Here is a 19,945-nt window from a genome sequence, read left to right as displayed (position 1 = left end):
GGAAAAGCACTTTGCTGGGAGCATGCTTCTGCTGTTGATAGCTTCCTCTCCTCTGAATGCCTTAATGTCAGTGCTGGGTTCCCCCCCAAACAGAATGTTGCTCAGGCACACTCGCACCCACCCACACTCTCTCTCACACACGTTCACCCTCACACACTCTCACCGTCGCTCCTGTCCTGCCTGCCGACACGTTGGAATCTCCTCTTCTGTTTGTTCTCTATTCAATTTTCAAGTATCTATCTCTGCTTTATTTTTGTTTTCCCAAAACAGACCCTGAAGCAAGGTCTCAGGTTAAGATAATTTATTTAGGGAGATATCTTAGGAAGCAAGAGTGAGAAAGTACATAGGGCAAGATTGAGGCTTGATTCTGCCAGGATCTCCCAAGAAGGGTAAAGGATCACTTTCAGAATTGTCAGCTGAAAATCAGAAATCTAGTACATTTAATTTATTGGTCCTTTTTCTTCACTTTTTGGTGCTTTCCAGGAGGTCTGGTAATACCCCTGTCCTTTCAGGCTGTGCTTGCCCTTGGGCTGATTGAGCTCCTGAAGAGTCGGAGAAGGCCCTTTGGTAGAAGGTAAAAGTTGCACAGTGTGTGCTTATTGTTGGATATTACCAGCTTGAATGAGTCTGAGTTTCCACAGAATTGTCTGCCATAGCTATTAAATAAATAAGAACTAGCCATTTGGATGTGACAACAAGGTACACATGCTCTTTGCCCTACTGAGTTGTGTGCCTGTCACTGTGTTACTGAATCTTCAAGGTTGTGACTGTCTGCAATTTATTTAAAACACTTAATACGGGAAGGTTGTATGACATAAGCTTCAAGCCCTACATCTTCAACAGGTTCCAGGGTGGTAATTCATAATAAAACCTCTCCCTCTTCTGCCACATTTCCAGATTTCCTTGGATATCACTTTAACAGACCTAGATTGCTTGCCTGGTGGTGTGGCCTAGACCCTTCACTGCTGAAGTGATGCAGTCCTTGATCATTTGCCTTTTTCAGGCCTTGTAAAAACAACTTCCACATGCTGTTTTTATTGGGCATGGAAATAACAAACAGGTAGCACTGAAATTCCAGACAGATTCCTCCTTGCCTCATGGTGTAACAACAACCTGGTGCTTCATGACAGTCAGAGTCAATCACCCCTTCAGGTCTAATAACTCCTTTCTTTGCCAGCTGGACCATTTGCATGAGGAATTGAAAGTGACCAGCTGTAGTTTCGATAGAACGCTTACTGAATCCTCTGGAGGAAGGTAGATTGCTAATCCAACAGAGCCTAAGTCTGTGGCAAAGAGAATGACAAATTTTGAAATGCTTATGGGAAAGATGTAAGATGAGTCTATTCCACACCCATTTCTTAGTTTCTTCACTTGTGTATTTTAGCTAGGATGATAATAGTATCCATAAATCAGCCATTGGTTTAATAAACGTTACTGCTTCCAAGATAGTAGCATTCTGATCAGTGAGAGTGTTGCCCCTGAGCATCTTCTTCTTCTTTTTTTTTTTTGTATCCTCACCCGAGGATATTTTTCCATTTTTTGTACAGATAGAGTGGGAGGGAGAGAGAGGAAGGGAGAGAGAGAGAGAGAAACATCGACGTGAAGGGACACATCAAGTGGCTGCCACCCGCACGACCAACCAGGGCCGGGGACAAACTGCAACCGAAGTACGTGCCCTTAGCGGGAACCGAACCCGGGTCTCTCTGGACCGCAGGCCGACGCTCTAACCGCTGAGCCAAACTGGCCAGGGCCTGAGCATCTTCTTAACTGAGCCTTTCACAGGCCATTCCACCATGTCCTCTAGATCTCTGACACAGGTGCCATAGACAGAGGTCATCTTTCAGGGTCATGGTTGGACCAATGGATCCATTCCCTGCTTATGCCTCCACTGTCACACCTGCTGTGTTCTCAAATGGGTACTTTGTTCTGAGGTGATTCAGTTTTAAACACAGATGGGCAAATAAAAGGAAACTATATATATATATATTCTCATGTACATATATATAACTGATACATTATATATATATATATATATATATATAACCTTCAATTAACAAGATGCAAAAGTTTAAGATTTTTAAATGTATGAGCTCCCAGGCAAATTATAAAGATTTTATGGATGAAGAAAATGTTTAAGAAGCTGATCTGTCACATATACCATACAAAGTATGAGGGTGACATGTAACAGTATGTGCGAAGACACTTTGTAAAACTGGAAAGCACTACACATGCCATTATTCTTACTGTTATTTTAAGGATTCTAGCTTGCAGACATCTCTCTCTCGGTGTTTCTTATATTCAATCATAAGGAGTTTTAATTCCCAAAGAAGGCAATGCTTTTCTGTGTTCCTGTTACCCCAACCACTTCCTCTTCCCCTGACCCAGGCATCAGGTCTGAGGTTTCTGTAAGCCTCTCCCTGTTGCTCCCCTCCTTGTGCCCCCACTGAGAACACAGAAATACATCGCGGCGTCCTCCAGCTGGGAGTCTGAGATCCTGAGGCTGATGCTTTTGGTTTCTCTCTGGAAGTTCACAGAGAAGCGATTTTCTGTTGCATTTTCTTGCTTATAAGGATCTTGGTGGATAATGAAAATCATCTCCTTGCTGGGAGGCTGCTTGTACCAGAATAAATAATAATCACGGTTACTAGTGTCATATGTGCAGGCCAGGGTCGCAGTCTCTGCCTCCTGCACAGACACTTCTGGTTGAGGCTGAGTGACCGTCTGGGTCATGCTGGATCCTGTGGGAAAGAAGACAGAAAGGACTGCACTGGGGTATGACACCAGAGAGATGAAGCAGGCACAGTCACAGCTGGTTCCCATCCCCACCCACCTTTCTTCCTCCTAATCCAAACTTCAGGTGAAATTCATCAGCTTTTTTGCTTCCCATAGCTGGTACCAATGAGGAGGTAAGATCCCTGTGTCACAATCTTTTTTTCCTACTTTCCATTTGTACTGGAGATTGGAAAAGCAAATACATGTTCCTTCCTTACCAAGACAGGTGGAGACCACGAATGCCCACAGCACACTGGGGCATGCCAGGCTGGCAGCTCTTTTATGCAAAATGAAAAAGCATCTTGTTCTGATCTGAAAGTTGAATGTCAGCTGTACTCAGTGACATCACTGAGTCAGAACAGGAAATGGTATGTCAGGTGGGCTGTTGATTATGCCTTGCTTAAAAAATGTTTATCAATGCCTTTTGTCTTTTGCTTCAGAAAATAAAAGTTTGGGTTTTACACAAAGGAAAAAGATGTTAGAACTTTAGTATATTCTGGGATTAAAATCCAAAGAAGGAGCCAGTAAATTGTTTTTGTAAATACATGATGCTGGAGAGAAGAATGGGATGGGTGGGAAAATGTCAGGTGCAGCTGATGAAATGGCTTTGGTTTTCTCTGTAAGCTTTCTTTTGTTTTCTTTGTTTACTTCTTTCTCTCCCTCCCTCCTTCTTTCCTTCCCTTTGTCCTCCCCTCCTGTATTCTTTCCTTTTGTATTAAATCTAAGATTATAATGGTTTCTGTGTTGCCATAAACTAGGTTTTGATGATTCTATTATTCTTTGGCCAATTCTATATTTTAATCATTTTTCAAAACATTAATATAAAGGTAAAAAATACAGCAACACTCAGTGTAGAGAAATCAAAACCAGAATTTTGATATCTAATTGCACTCTTCTTTAGTGAAGATTTTATTTTTAAATAACCCTTGGATTTGGCGAAGTGAGGGATCTTTACGATTGTACAAGACCAGTGGCAAATGTTCCTTAAGAGCTTTGGGGCACAGCTCCTCATGGCTTTTGAATGAAGAATCAGAACAATTAATATGCAATTTACCTGGGAACGTTCTGTGTTGCACATGTGACAGAGATCCATTGGCATCTCATTTTCCTCACCCAGACATGCTGCTGTGAGAGAAGAAATGTCAGGAATTGCAGTCCTCATTTCGACAAGAGACAATTGCACAAAAATGAAAATTCACAATGCAAGGACCCACTAGTCTCATTTGTGTTACTTTTCTCTTTTTAGTGAGTTTGTGTCATCCATTCTTAGATAAAGCCATCTCTATGGTCCACCTTTATGTACCCTCCCACCCCTACATAAAAGAAGGAGAAAAGAATATATTAAAAACTGATTTGCCATATAGGGAGTGGTGGCCTTAACTTTCTCAACCTGTTTATTATTTCCACTTGGAGAATGTGGTAAACAACGGGCCTTTTGCCACAGACCTCGGAACTCCAGGGGACTTCTCACAGTACCACGTCGGGAGTTGCTGTAGATGGCACAATTCTTTTGCTTGTTTGCACAGTGATTCGATTTTTGCCTTGTCAACCATTTTTGGTGAGAGTCCCATGATATTGGTAAAGATGTTATTACATTCTAATTTCCCCTTCTTCTTCAGTCCTGTAGGAAACTCCAGATGTCTGATCTGTCTTTTCTTTTCATTTCAGTCCAGTTGAAGCTATAAGTTCACAACGGAGGCCCTCAGGAGTCAGTGTTTCCACCCTCTTGCCTGCAGTCACTGGGTCCATGATGCACTTGGGGAGCCCAGGTCCACAGGGTCCATCCTGCTGCCTTAGATCATTTCCCGGTCCTCTGGGCCAGCCAAGCAAAGTTGAGTATCTTACATCCATCATCTGATCAGTCCCCAACTCCCACAGACAGTTAATCAGGTTGCTGAACTCTCACAGTCTAGTAAGATGATACATATAAAAGAACTTTCAAGTAGGCAAACATGGGGGTGGGTAGAAAGCTGTCTTTTCCATTTTCTTAAAAAAAATATATATTATGTGTAGATGATAGTTGTTTTTGATTTTTGGGGAGTTTCGTTTAAGTAAAAGTGGTTTCTTGGGTTGGGTTATTCAGAAAGTCTGTAGAAGGTGATGAGCAAAGTCAATGATAAGATATTGAGCAGAAAATAAGGGTGAAGAAACAGAAAAGAAAAGGGAGGGAAAAAAGCAGAACCCCATCTGAACAGTCTGAGAATTTCCGGTGTGCTCCTTTGAAATATCAACAGTATCTGGCAGCTACTGTCATAGGATTGCTCCTATAAGTTAGCTGGTTAGGCTATAAAAAGTAAAATATGGAAGAAAAATATCTCAACATTACCTCCTTACTTCCATATACTCAAGGGGGAACTTTTACAGAGGCAAAAACTAAGGTACATCAACAATTAAAGCCATGAGTGGGGGTAGCTGTTTCAGATGTCAAGAAATTCCCTCTTAGTTGGGTGGATCTTGACTAAAGGACACTGCGGGGTCCAGTCCTAATCACTCCAGACATCTCATGTTTAGTGATCTTATGACTCTCAATTCTTGTTTTGGGAATATAATGAACAAAAATCTTTAAAAATATTTTTCAAAGTTTTTATTTGTATTCATTACATTCGTGTACAATTTTCTTTTGTCAGAGGTGATGGACATTGTTTACTAACACCGAGTGGGTGTCCCCATGCAGAGAGTAGGACCCAGCACATTTGGGTTTCCTTTGACACAGAGGTGGTGGCTGAGTCTCTTGACTGGACAGGCTTACTGTGAGGGAGGGGAGGACCTGGGACTAAAAGGAAGGAGGCTGCTAACTGTCCCTTGTACTCCAAATCCTATTTAACCAGAATGGAAACAAAGGCATCAGATTTATTCTGCATCCTGTACCCATGGATCTGAAACCCTGTTCAAATAAGTGTACTAGATAATAAAATTCCTTCTTAGATGGTGAGTTAGGAAGGATTTTCCTCTTTCTTCATTTTTGGTTAATTTTCTTTAAAGGATAATGTTAAAAGGTGAATTAAACTTTTTATTTGTTCTTTGAGTCTGTTCTATAAAAGATAGAGAGTAATTCTCAGAATCCTCTCAGTCCTCTGGATTGCTGCTGCCATAAATTCTACCAGCTCACATCTGGCTACCAGATCAGAAATGTGGCTCCTAGAAGCTCCTTCATGCCTTGGTCTTCCCAAACCCACGAAGGATTTGATTCTAGAGTCTGAAAGTCTGACCTAGACTCTTCAGATAAAGGAGGATTTGTTCCAGTTTTATTATTTTTTTTAACGCATTAGCAGTTTCTTGAACATGATGAGACTCTTTTGCAACTCTTGTCAACCAAAGCAAGCAGTGTCTTCTTCAGGTCAAATAAAAAATTGCTGGGGAAATTTTTTAAATTACTCCTCTACACAGAGAAAAACTTGATTTAGTCCAGAAATCTGTTCAGAAAGTTATCTGTTTACAGGAGTTTCTAATTTCTATGTTAATTAAATGAAGAGCTATTTATTATTAATTTATTTTAAAATAATTTTTTGAATTTATTGGGATGGCATTATGTAAATAATATTATATGGTTTCAGGTGTACAATTCTGTAATACATCATCTGTATATTGTACTGTGTGTTCACCACCCCGTGTTAAGTCTCCTTCCATCTCCATTTATCCCCCCTTTGCCTTCTTCTACCTTCCACCACCCTTTCCCTCTGGTAATCACCATATTGGTATCAGTGTTTATGAGAGTTTTTTGTTTTGTTTTGTTTTGCTTAATCCCTTCTTCTTTTTCATCCTGTGTCCCCAAACTTTCTCTTCTCTAACAGTTGTAAGTCTGTTTTCTTTATCTATGAGTCTGTTTCTATTTTGTTTGTTTGTTTATTTTGTTCATTAGATTGCACATATAAGTGAGATCATATGGTATTTGTCTTTCTCAGACTGGCTTATTTCACTTAGCATAATACTCTCCAGGTCCATCCACACTGTCACAAAAGGTAATATTTCTCCTTTTCTATCTACTCATCTCCTGATGGGCATTTGGGTTGCTTCCAAATCTTGACTGTTTTAAATAATGCTGCAATGAACATAGGGTTGCATATATTCTTTCAAATTAATGTTTCGGGTTTCTTCAGAGATATTTCAAAAGTGGGTTTGCTGCATCATCAAGTAGTTCCATTAAAATTTTTTTAAGTTAACTCCATATTGTTTTGCACAGTGGATGCGCCAATCTGCATTCCTACCAACAGTGCATGAGGGTTCCCTTTTTTCCACATTCTCTCCACGCGTGTTGATTTATTGATGATAGCCATTCTGACAGGTGTGAGGTGATATCTCCTTGTGGTTTTAATTTGAATTTCTCTGATGATTAGTGACATTGAACATCATTTCATATGTGTATTTGCCAGCTGCATGTCCTCTTTGGAGTAGTGTCTCTTCTGGTCCCTTGCATATTTGTTTTCCATTTTTCTTTTAAAATTCTCACCCAGGACACTTTTCCATTGATTTTTCAGACAGAGTGGGGAGGTGAGAGAGAGAGAGAGGGAGAGGGAGAGAAACATCGATGTGAGAGAGACACAGTGACTGGTTGCCTCCTATGTGACCCCAACTAGGGCTGGGGATTGAACTGCCACCGAGGTATATGTCCTCAACCTGAATCAAACCTGCGACCCTTTGGTCTTTGGGCTGACGCTCTAACTTCTGAGTGACCCGGGCAGTGTTATTTTTTAATTGGATTGTTTGTTTGTTTTTTCTGTGTTTATTTGTATAAGTTCTTTATAGATTTTGTATATTAACCCCTTATCAAATGTATTATTAGTGAATATGTTCTTCCATCCTGTGGGTTGTCATTTCACTTTGTTGATAGTTTTCCTTGCTGTGAAAACACTTTTTAGTTTGATGCAGTCCCATTTGTTTATTCTTATTTGTTTGTTTTCCTTGCCTGAGGAGACATAGCAGAAAAAATTATTGTTACAAAAAATATTCAAGATTTTACTGCCTATGTTTTCCTCTTGGATTTTTATGGTTTCGAGTCTTACATTTAAGTCTTTGATTCATTTTGAGTTTATTCTTGTGTGTGGTACAAGAAGGTGGTCAAATTGTATTTTTTTGCACAGATCTGTCCAATTTCCAACATCATTTATTGAAGAGACTATGCTCTTGCTTCCTTTGAAGAATATTATTTGATCATAAAGGTGTGAGTTTATTTCTGGGCTGTCTATTCTGTTCCACTGATCTGTATATCTGCTTCTATGCCAATATCACGCTGTTTTAATGACCATGGCCTTGTAATGTAGTTGATAAGAGGTACCATGATTCCTTCAACTTGTTCTTCTTGTCAAGATTGCTGTGGCTATTCAGGGGTCTCTTGTGGTTTCATATAAGTTTTTGGAATATTTGTTGTAGTTCTGTGAAATACACCATTGGTAACTGGATAGGAATTGCCTTGAATCTACAGATTGCTTTGGGTAGTGTGGACATTTTAATGATGTTTATTCTTCTTATTCATGAACATAATATATATTTGGACTATTTGTATCTTCCATTTCTTTCTTCCATGTCTTTTAAATTTTTGAGTACAGGTATTTTACATCCTTGGTGAAATTTATTTTTACATATTTTATTTTGTTTGATGCAATTGTTAATGGGATTGTTATCTTAGTTTTCCTTTCTGTTAATTTATTATTGTTGTATAGAAATAGAAGTGATTTCTGGATGCTCATTTTATATGCTGCTATTTTACTTAATTCATTTATCATTTCCAGCATTTTTTATGTAGAATCTTTAAGATTATCTATATACAGTATCCTGTCATTTTTCAAGACCTTAATTATTTAAACATACTGTATTCTTCCCTTTATCAATGCTTTTAAAAATCCTAACTTTTATCTTGTCTTATCTTCTGAAATAAACCTTTTGTGACTCTTTTGGAACATACAAAATTATCCCCTTAACATTTTTTCATGAATACATGATGATTATTAAATAAACTTTAAGCAAAATTATTGGACGTTTTTGAATGCTTATTATATGCCTAACACTGTGCCAAGAGCTGCAAGAAATGTCAATGTGTACAAGGCAAAGTTCTGTCTTTATGTACTCTGTAATGTTTCAAGAAGAGCGGTCACTAAAAGCCAGTTTGTTTGGTTCACGTTCAGCACTGTATGACATCAGAAGAGAGAAATTCAAGCATTTTTTTTTTTTTTTTTTGAAAAACAGGTGAAACTTTATTGAAGAAAAATCCCCCTAAAAGAACAACACACTTGTTAGAAATTTTCTTGGTTTTATACTATCATTTTTTTGTCATGGAGAAGTGCCACCAATAGTATGTCTCATTGGAAGCATTTTAAAACATCTGTAGTAGAGATAATAGAACAGATATTAGTACAGATTTCCTTAGTATATAACCCTCTGACATATGGTAAAGTCAGAACTCTATGAAGAAAGAGCCATCATATCTATAATGTAAATTTTTACATTAAAATCTTATTTTTAGAAAGGATTCTCAAATGGGGCTGTAAATATTTGTTAATGTAGTTTCTAAAAGCAGCAATTTTAATTGATGTGTTTAGTCCATATACATCTAATTTAATTATTAATTTCGTTTAATTTAAGTCTACCATTTTGATATTTGTATTCTATAAGTCCAGTATTTTATCAAGAGAGAAGTACCTTGGAGGAGCTAGAGCTTTAAGTTGTTAATGATTTGAGCAGCCTGAAATGTACATAAAAGGGATATTTGGGTGAATGGAACAACCAAAAATGAAATCCAAGGTCTTGAAATGTTCATGGGTCAGTAAGGAAAATAGACTGACTGGAATAGAGGTATATTTTGGGAAGAAGTAAGAATGAAGTTTTAAATGGTAGAAGGTGAGCAGATTCAGAAAAGGGGATGATGATTAAAGAGTTTAGAATTGCTATGTAACATTTTTGGGCAGTGAAAAGACATGCTCACACATTTGCAGAGATTGGAGTTTCGTTAATGTGGTCTATCTCACCATCTTTTGAGGAAATAAGATAATATCTTCTATTACACCAATTAATCACTCAAGTCCCACTTGTTCCTACTAGCAATAAGGAAGGTTCACCTTGAACTCTTCCATTATTTATTTATTTTTATGATGGCATTTTATTATCATTCTTATGTTATAACTTGTGTATTCTTTTGTATATCTGTTTGATAAACAAAAAATTATCCTTGGGAGACTGAGGAGTTTTTTCTAGTGATAAGGGAAGAAAAATGGTAGAGACTATTCATTTAGAGAATTTCTCTTCTGTTACACCATTCTCCAAAAGCATTTTTTATATCTTTATTTTGAAAGTATTACAGATGTTCCCCCTCTATTCACCCACTGACACTCTATCTCCCACTTCCATCCTTCTCCTGACTCCCCCACATTATTGTCTGTGTCCATTGTTTATGCATATATGCATATAAGTTTCTTGGTTTATCTCTTAACTGACCCTCACCCCTCTTTCCTCTGAAGTTTGTCAGTCAGTTCCCTTATTCTATGTCTATAGATCTATTTTGATCATCAGCTTATTTTGTTCACTATATTCCATAAATAAGTGAGATCATTTGGTACTTGTTTTTTTCTGACTGGGTTATTTTGCTTAGCATAATACTCTCCTGGTCCATCTATGTTGTCTCAAAGAGTAAGAGATCTCTTTGTTCTTACAGCTGCATAGTACTCCATTGTGTAAATGTACCACAGCTTTTTTATCCATCCGTCTACTGATGGACACTTGGGCTGTTTCCAGATCTTAGCTATTGTAAATAGCACTGCTATGAACCTAGGGATGCATATATTCTTCCTGATTGATGTTTCAGGCTTTTGGGGATATATTTCAATAAGTGGGATCATTGGGTCAAATGGCAGTTCAATTTTTAATTTTTTGAGGAAACAATATATTGTTTTCCATAGTGGCTGCACCAGTCTGCATTCCCACCAGCAGTGTACTAGAGTCTCCTTTTCTCAGCATCCTCACCAGCACTAGTTATTTGATGATTTGTTGATGGCAGCCATTCTGGCAGGTGTGAAGAGATACCTCATAGTCCTTTTAATTTGCATATCTCTGATAATTAGTGACGTTAAGCATTTTTTCTCCTGGTCATTTCTATGTCCTGTTTGGAGAAGTGTCCATTTAAGTCATCTGCTCATTTTTAAATTGGATTGTCTGTCTTCCTTTTGTTGAGCTGTATGACTACTTTATATATTTTGGAAATTAACCCCTTATCCTATGTACCTTTGGCAAATATGTTTCTCCTAAGGAGTGGGTTCCCTTTTCATTTTGATGTTGCTTTCTTTTGCTGTGCATAAGCTTTTTGGTTTGATATAGTTCCAATTATTAATTTTTTCCCATGTTTCTCTTGCCCTAGGAAATATGCCACTGGTACTTTAATAGGGATTGCATTGAATCTATGGATTGCTTTAGGTGGTATGAACATTTTAATTATGTTGATTCTTCCAATTTGTGCACATGGTATGTGCTACCATTTTTTATATCTTCCTCTGTTTCTGTTTTCAATGTCCTGTAGTTTTCTGAGAACAAGCCTTTACCTCCTTGGTTATATTTATTTTCAGGTATCGTAATTTTTTTGTTGCAATGGTAAATAGGAGTGATTTTTTAGTTTCTTTTCTTAGTGTTCCTTATTGGTCTATAAGAATGCCACCGATTTTGGAATGTGAATTTTGTATCCTGCTACTTGCCAAATTCATTTATTAAATCTAGCAGTTTTTTAATGGAGTCTTTAGGGTTTTCTGTGTATAATCATGCCATCTGTGAATAGTGACTGTGTCACATACTCGTTTCTAATTTGGATGCTTTTTATATTTTCTTCTGGTCTGATAGCTGTGGCTAAGACTTCTAGTATTATGTTGAATAAGAGTGGCAGAAGTGGGTATCCCTGTCTTCTTCCTGTTCTTAAGGGAAATGCTTTTAGTTTTTGCCCCTTGAGTATGATGTTGGATGTAGGTTTTTCATATATGGCCTTTATTATGTTGAATTATGATCCATCTATTCCAGTTTTGCTGAATGTTTTTATCAGAAATGAGTGCTGGATTTTGTCAAATGCTTTTTCAGCATTTATTGAGATGATCATATGACTTTTACCTTTCATTTTGTTTATGTGGTGTATCACACTTCATTGATTTGTGAATATTGTACCTGCCTTGCATCCCTAGGATGAATCTCACTTGGTTGTGGTAAGTAATTTTTAAAATATATTGCTGGGTTAATTTGCTAATATTTTGTTGAGGATTTTGGCATCTATGTTCATCAGGGATATTGGCCTGTGGTTTTCTTTCTTTGTAGTATCTTTATCTGGTTTTGGAATTAGGATTATGCTGGCCTAATAAAAAGAGCTTGGAAGTCTTCCTTCCTCTTAAATTTTTTGAACAGTTTGAGGAGGATAGGTCCTAGTGCTTCTTTAAATGTTCAGTAAAACTCCCTGTAAAGCCGTCTGGACCCAGGCTTTTGTTTGCTGAGAGTTTACTGATTACATCTTCAATTGCCTTAGTTATTATTAGTCAGGTTCAAGTTTTCTGACTCTTTTTGGTTCAGTTTTGGAAGAGTGTGTGATTCTAGGAATTTGACCATTTCTCCTACATATCCAATTTGTTATCATATAATTGTTCAATCCTTTGTATTTCTTCAGTGTCAGTTGTTAGTCCACTTCTTTCATTTTTGATTTTATTTAGTTGGGTCCTCTTTGTTTGCTTTTTGTGAGTCTGGCTAAGTGTTGATCCATCATGTTTATGTTTTCAAAGAACTAACTTTTGATATCATTGATCTTCTGTATTGATTTTTTTAGACTCTCTGTCATTTATTTCTTCTTAGATCTTTATTAGTCTTTTTCTTCCTACTTTCTTTTGGATTTTCTATTTCTGAATTTTTAAGTTGTAGAGTTAGATAATTTATTAGATATTTTTCTTTTTTCTTGAGGTTGGCTTATGATGCTATGACTTTCCTTTTGAGGACTGCTTTTCGATTGTCCTGTAGATTTTGTGTTGGTGTGTGTTCAGTTTTATTAGTTTCCAGGAAGTTTTCTTTTTTATCCTTACCCAAGAATATTTTTCTATTTATCTTCAGATAGAGTGGGAGGAGGGAAGGAGTATGTGTGTGTGTGTGTGTGTGTGTGTGTGTGTGTGTGTGTATGTGTGTGTGTGTGTGTGTGTGTGTGTGAGAGAGAGAGAGAGAGAGAGAGAGACATCAATGTGAGAGAGACACATTGACTAGCTTCCTCCCGCATAACCCTGGCCCCTGCCCAGGATGAACCTCAACCAAGATATGTGCCTTTGACCATGACTCATTGATCTGCAGGCTGATATTCTAACCACTGAGCTAAACTGGCCAGGGCTCCAGAAGTTTTTTATTTCTTTCTTGATCTCATTGGTAACCCATTCATCATTTAATCACATGCCATTCAACTCCATGTGTTTGAATGTTTTTGAGTGTTTTTATTGTAATTGATATCTAATTTCATGCCATTGTGATCCAAGAAGATGCTTGATATGATTTCAGTCTTGAACTTAGAGAAACTTAGTCTGTGTCCTAACATATGGTCTATCTTTGAGAATGTCCCATGTGCACTTAGGAAGAATGTATATTCTGCAGCTTTGGGATGAAATGTTCTCTAAATATCAATTAGATCCATCTGATCTAGTGCATTGTTTAGGGTCTCTGTTTTCTTGTTAATTTTTTTTCTAGAAGATCTATCCAGTGATGTCAGCGGGGTGTTAAAAGTCCCCTGCTAAGTTTGTATTGCTGTGTATCTCTCCCTTGAAGTCCTATAGAAGGTTTTTGATATATTTTGAGACTATTATATTGGGTACATATATGTTTACCAATGTTATAGTTTCTTGTTGGATCAATCCCTTTAAAATCATGTAATGACTTTCTTGTCTCTTATTATGTCCGTCATTTTGAAGTATATATATATTTTTTATCAGATATGGGTATTGCTATCTCTGCTTTTTTTCTTTTCCATTAACATAGAAAATTTCTTTCCATCCCTTCACTTTCATCCTGTATGAATCTTTTGTTCTGAAGTGGGTCTGTTGTACACAGCATATATATGTGTCATGTTTTCTTATCCATTCACCTACCTATGTCTTTTGATTGGAGCATTTAAGCCATTTACATTTAAGGTTATTATTGATAGGTACCTACTTTTCACCATTTTAATTCTTTATACCTGTGTTCCTCTCTCTTTCTATTTCTTCTTTGTTTTACAACAGTCTCTTTAGCATGTCTTGTAGTGCTGGTTTGGTGGTAGTAAACACTTTAGCCTTTTTATTTTGTTCATGAAACTATTTTTTTTTATCCTCACCTGAGGACATTTTTGCATTTATCTTCAGATAGAGTGGGAGGAAGAGAGGGAGGAAGAGAGAGAGAGAAACATCAATGTGAGAGAGACACATTGAGTGGTTGCCACCCACATAACCCCAACCAGGGCCAGGGACAAACTGTAACTAAGGTACGTGCCTTTAGTGGGAACCAAACCCAGGACTCTCTGGTCCACGGGCCTATGCTCTAACCGCTGAGCCAAACTGTCCAGGATTGCTCGTGAAACTCTTTATTTACCCTTCAGTTTTGAATAATAGCTTCGCTGACTAAAGTAGTTTTGGATTCAGTCCCTGGCTTTTCATTACTTTGTATACTTCATGCCACTCCCTTCTGGCCTATAGTGTTTCTATTGAGAAATCAGCTGACAGTCTAATGGGAGCTCCTTTGTAGGTAACTGTCTGACTCTTTCTTGCTGCCTTTAATGTTCTTTCTTTGTCTTTAATGTTTGCCATTTTAAGTACAATGTGTTTAGGTGTGGGTCTTTTTAGGTTCATCTCATTTGGGACTCTTTATGCTTACTGTATTTGTGTGAATTTTTCCTTAACCAAGTTAGAGAAGTTGTCTATCATTATTTCTTCAAGTAGGTTCTTTATCCCTTTCTCTGATTCTTCTCCTTCTGGTACCTCTATGATATGAAAGTTGTTACATTTAATATTGTCCCAAAGCTCCCTTAAACTCTTCTCCTGTTTTTTTATTCATATTTTTTCTTTATTGATTTTAGAGAGAGAGGAAGTGAAAGGGAGAGGTAGAAATGTCAATAAGAGAGAACATTGATTGGCCACCTCCTGCATGCCTCTCACTGCGCTCACAGCCTGGGCATGAGTCCTGACCAGGAATTGATCTGGCAACCTCTTGGTGCATGGGTCAATGCTCAACCACTGAGCCACACTAGCCAGACTCTCCTCCTGATTTTTAATTTTCCTTTCCATTTGCTGCTTTAATTAGGTGTTTGTTTCTACCTTGTCTCCTAACTGGTTGATTCAGTCTTCAGTTTCTTTTAATTTACTTATTGAATCCGTCTAAGGTATTTTTAATTTTAGCTATGTCATTCTTTATTTCCACTTGAGATTTGTTCACAGCTTCTACTTATTTTTTTCATGCCCATGTAGTTTTCACTGAGTTCTTTATAATTCTCATTGAGTTGCTTGTAATTCTCACTAAGTTGTTTGAGCACCCTTATAATCATTTCTTTGAACTGTGTATCTGATAAATTGCTTGCCTCCATTTCATTTATTTATTTTACTGTCAATTCTTCCTTTTCCTTCATTTGGATGTTGATCCATTGTCTCACCATTTTATTGGTCTGCTGTTCTGGGGCCAGGTAGGGCAGGCTGTGTCATGGGAGCAGGTTGTTTGTCCTGGGGCATCGGATAAGGACACCTCATATGCCCTGAATCAGAGATCTGGTTCAGTGGTCTGGGGGTACTAGTGGCTCTCAGCCATGACAGTGGGGCCAAAGGCTCTTTGCTGCAATGGAGCAAGTAGAACAGAGGCTCTCTGCTTTGATGAGTCCCTTGGGGGCTGTTGGGCCCAGGGCATTTGGCAGGTCCCATTGTGTAGTGGTCTCTTCTGCTTTTCATGTGTCCTCAGGGGCAGTGGGGTCCTCTGCTCCTGGTGGGACCTGCAAGAGTGGCTGGCCCTTCTGCTATTGGTGGGTCACAGGGATTGTGGGTCCCTCTGGTGCTGACGGGTCCTTGGTGGCTGTGGGGTACCATGCTGCTGGCGGGACTCTTAGGGTGGGCAGACCCCTCTGCTCCTGGTGTGACCCTTGGTGGCAACAGGCCCCTCGGCTACCAGTGGAGAGGCCTTGGTGCTGGAATTGTCTATCTGTGTCTTAGGACACTGAGACTCTGCATTTCCCTGCTGCTTCATTTCTGGGAGGACCCTGTGGATCTTTATTCTGGAGCACTTTCTGATCCAAAGCGAGGGAAAAGCACCTGGATGGGAGCATGCTTCTGCTGCTGCATCTCCCTCTGCCCAGAGTGCCCTAATTTGCCGTGGCAGGGTTCCCCCACCAATAGGCAGCCACCTAGGCACACTCGCACCCACACACTCTCTCTCTCTCACACACGTTCACCCTCACACACTCTCAGTGTCGCTCCTGTCCTGCCTGCCGACACGTTGGAATCTCCTCGTTTGTTTGCTCTCTATTCAATTTTCAAGTTATCTCTCTGTTTTATTTTTGTTTTCCCAAAATAGACCCTGAAGCAAGGTCTCAGGTTAAGATAATTTATTTAGGAAGATATCTTAGAAAGCAAGAGTGAGAATGTACATAGGGCAAGGTTGGGGTTTGATTCTGCCAGGATCTCCCAAGAAGGGTAAAGGATCACTTTCAGAATTGTCAGCTGAAAATCAGAAATCTAGTACATTTAATTTATTGGTCCTTTTTCTTCACTTTTTGGTGCTTCCCAGGAGGTCTGGTAATATCCCTGTCCTTTCAGGCTGTGCTTGCCCTTGGGCTGATTGAGCTCCTGAAGAGTCGGAGAAGGCCCTTTGGTAGAAGGTAAGAAGTTGCACAGTGTGTGCTTATTGTTGGATATTACCAGCTTGAATGAGTCTGAGTTTCCACTGAATTGTCTACTATAGCTATTGAATAAATCAGAGGTAGGCATTTGGTTGTGACAACAAGGATCATGTGCTCTTTGCCCTACTGAGTTGTGTGCTTGTCACCATGTTACTGAATCTTCAAGGTTGTGACTATCTGCAATTTATTTAAAACCCTTAATACAGGAGGACTGCATGACATGAGCTTTAGGCCCTACTTCTTCAACAGGTACCAAGGCGGTAATTGATAATTATCCCCTTTCTGTTTTGCCACACTTTCCAGATTTTTTTGGATTTCACTTTAACAGACCAAGATTGCTTGCCTGGTGGTGTGACCTAGACCCTTCACTGCTGAAGTGATGCAGTCCTTGATCAGTTTGCCCTTTTCAGGCCTGTAGCAACAACTGCCACTTGCTGTTTTTATTGGGCATGGAAATAACAAACAGGTAGCACTGAAATTCCAGACATATTCCTCCTTGCTTCATGGTGTAACAACAACCTGGTGCTTCATGACAATCAGAGTCAATTAGCCTCCAAGGCTAATAACTCCTTTCTTTGCCTGCTGGACTGTTGGCATAAGGAGTTCAAAGTGACCAGGTGTAGTTTCAGTGGAACCCTTACTGAATACTCTGGCAGAGCGACACCTCTAATCCAGCAGAGCCTAAGGTTGTGAAAAAAGAACGACAAATTCTGAAATGGTTATAGGAGTGATGAAATGAGTCTATTCCACACCCATTTCTTAGTTTCCACATTTGTGTAGTTTAGGTAAGATGCTAAACATATCCACAAATCTGCCATTGTTTTAATTAATATTACTGGTTCTAAGAGAATGTCATCCCAATCACTGAGAGTTTTGCCCCGAGTGGCTTCTTAGCTGAGCCTTTTACAGGCCATCCCATCATGTCCTCTAGATCTCTGACCCAGGTACCACAGACATAGGTTATCTTTCAGGGTCATGGTTGATCCAGTGGATCCCTCCTTTGTTATGTCTACACTGTCACACCTGCCGTGTTCTCAAATGGATACTTTGTTCTGAGGAGATTCCGTTTTGAAGACAGATATAAAAATAAAACAAAACCAAAAAAAATGTATTTTTAAAAAAGCTTACATTAAAAAGGTGGAAAAGTTAGGATTCTTAATGTATGAGCTCCCACGCAAATTATAAAGATTTTCTGGATAAAGAGAATGCTAAAGAAATCTAATCTATCACACATACCACACGAAGTATGAGTGTGACATGTAACGGTATGTGTGAGGACCATTTTTAAAACAGGAAGGCACTACACATAACATTATTCTTACTGTTTTAAGGATTCCAGCTTGCAGACATCCATCTCTCCATGTGTCTTATATTAAGTTGTAAGGAGTTTTAATTGACAAAAAAGGCAATGCTTTTCTATGTTCCTGTTACCCCAACCACTTCCCGTCCCCCTGACACCGGCGCCAGGTCTGAGGTTTCTGTAAGCCTCTCCCTGTCTCTTCTCTCACTGTGCCCCCACTGAGAGCACAGAAATACATCGCAGTGTCCTCCAGCTGGGAGTCCGAGATCCTGAGGCTGATGCTTTTGGTTTCTTTCCGGAAGTTCACAGAGAAGCGATTATCCGTTGCATTTTTTTTATTATAAACATCTTGGCGGATAATAAAAATCATCTCCCTGCTGGGAGGCTGCTTGTACCAGAACAAAGAATACTGACTGTCACTAGTGTCATATGTACAGGCCAGGGTCACAGTCTCTGCCTCCTGCACGGACACTTCAGGTTGAGGCTGAGTGACCGTCTGGGTCATGCTGGATCCTGTGGGAAAGGAGACAGAAAGGACTGCACTGGGGTATGACACCAGAGAGATAAAGCAGGCACGCTCACAGCTGGTTCCATCCCCACCCACCTTTCCTCCTCCTAATCCAAACTTCAGGCGAAATCCATCAGCATTTTTGCTTCCCATAGCTGGTACCAATGAGGAGGTAAGATCCCTGTGTTACTAATCTTTTTTTCCTACTTTCCATTTGTACTGGAGATTGGAAAAGCAAATACATGTTCCTTCCTTACCAAGACAGGTGGAGACCACGAATGCCCACAGCACACCGGGGCATGCCATGCTGGCAGCTCTCTTCAGCAGGGGAAAAGTATCTTGTTCTGATCTGAAAGTTGGGTGTCATCTGTACTCAGTGATATCACTGAAGCAGAACAGGAAATGGTTATGTCAGGTGGGCTGTTGATTATGCCTTGCTTAAAAAATGTTTATCAATGCCTTTTGTCTTTTGCTTCAGAGAATGAAAGTTTGGATATAACACCAAAGGAAAAAGATATTAAAACTTTAATTTATTCTGGGATTATTATCCACAAAAGGAGCCAGTACATTGTTTTTGTAAAGATGCAATCTTGGAAAGGAGAATGGGATGGGTGGGAAAGAGGGAACTAAATTGATGGAAGTATTTGGTTTTCTCTTTAAGCTTTCTTTTTTTTTTCCTTTGTTCACTTCTCTCTCTCTCTCTTTGTCTCTCTCTCTCTTTTCCTCCCTCCCTCTCTTTTGTGTTAAAGCCAATATCATAATGGTCTCTGTGTTGCCACTGACAGGTTTTGATTGCACTATTATTCTTTTCCCAACTCTTTATTTTAACCATTTCTCAATACTTTAATGGTAAAGAAATAGCAACACTGTCTGGAGAAAATTAAAAGTAGAATTTAGTTGAAGATTTTTTAAGAACACTTGGCTTGGGTTGAGTCAGGGAGCTCTATGACTATACAATACCAGTGGCAAATGTTCCTGTAAGAGCCCTGGTGCACATCTTTTCATGGCTTTTGAATGAATCATCAGAACAATTAATATGCAATTTATCTGGGAACATTTTGAGATACATATCTGACAGAGATCCATTGGCATCTCATTTTCCTCACCACTTTCTTGTGAGAGGAGAAAGGTCAGGAATTGTAGTTTTCATTTTAATAAGAGGCAATTGCACAAAAATAAAAATTCACAATGTAAGGACACACTAGTCTCATTTGCATTAATTTTCTCTTCCTACTGAGATTTGTCATCCATATTTAGATAAGGCCATCTCTATGGTCCACCTTTATGTAAACTCCCCCCACCCCCTGCATAAGAGAAGAAGAAAAGACTACATTAAAAGCTGGTTGGTCATATAGGGAGTGGTGGCCTTAACTTTCCCAACCTGTTTATTATTTCCACTTGGAGAACATGGTAAACAATTGGCATTTTGCCATGGACCACGGAACTCCAGAGGACTTCTCACAATACAACTTGGAGAGTTGCTGTAGATAGCACAGTTCTTTCTGTTGTTTGCACAGTGATTCAGTTTTTG

General features: G+C 38.9%; 1 protein-coding gene across 1 annotated transcript in view; it reads right to left on the bottom strand.

Annotated features, from left to right (window-relative positions):
* The window catches only part of LOC118629905 (T cell receptor alpha chain MC.7.G5-like), a 314,180-nt gene extending 295,437 nt beyond the window's left edge, over window positions 1–18,743 (bottom strand). Inside the window, exons 1-3 of the mRNA XM_036261628.1 lie at window positions 18,672–18,743; window positions 18,126–18,419; window positions 17,174–17,175 (exon numbers count right to left, since the gene is read on the bottom strand). Coding sequence (XP_036117521.1) covers window positions 17,174–17,175; window positions 18,126–18,419; window positions 18,672–18,720 — 345 coding nt within the window. The 5' untranslated portion in view covers window positions 18,721–18,743. The remainder of the gene's footprint in view (window positions 1–17,173; window positions 17,176–18,125; window positions 18,420–18,671) is intronic.
* Window positions 18,744–19,945: the final 1,202 nt, after the last annotated feature.

This window comes from Molossus molossus, unplaced genomic scaffold, assembly GCF_014108415.1.
Source record: "Molossus molossus isolate mMolMol1 unplaced genomic scaffold, mMolMol1.p scaffold_m16_p_1, whole genome shotgun sequence".
NCBI lineage: Eukaryota > Metazoa > Chordata > Mammalia > Chiroptera > Molossidae > Molossus > Molossus molossus.
This window is presented reverse-complemented; position numbering and strand designations above follow the sequence as displayed.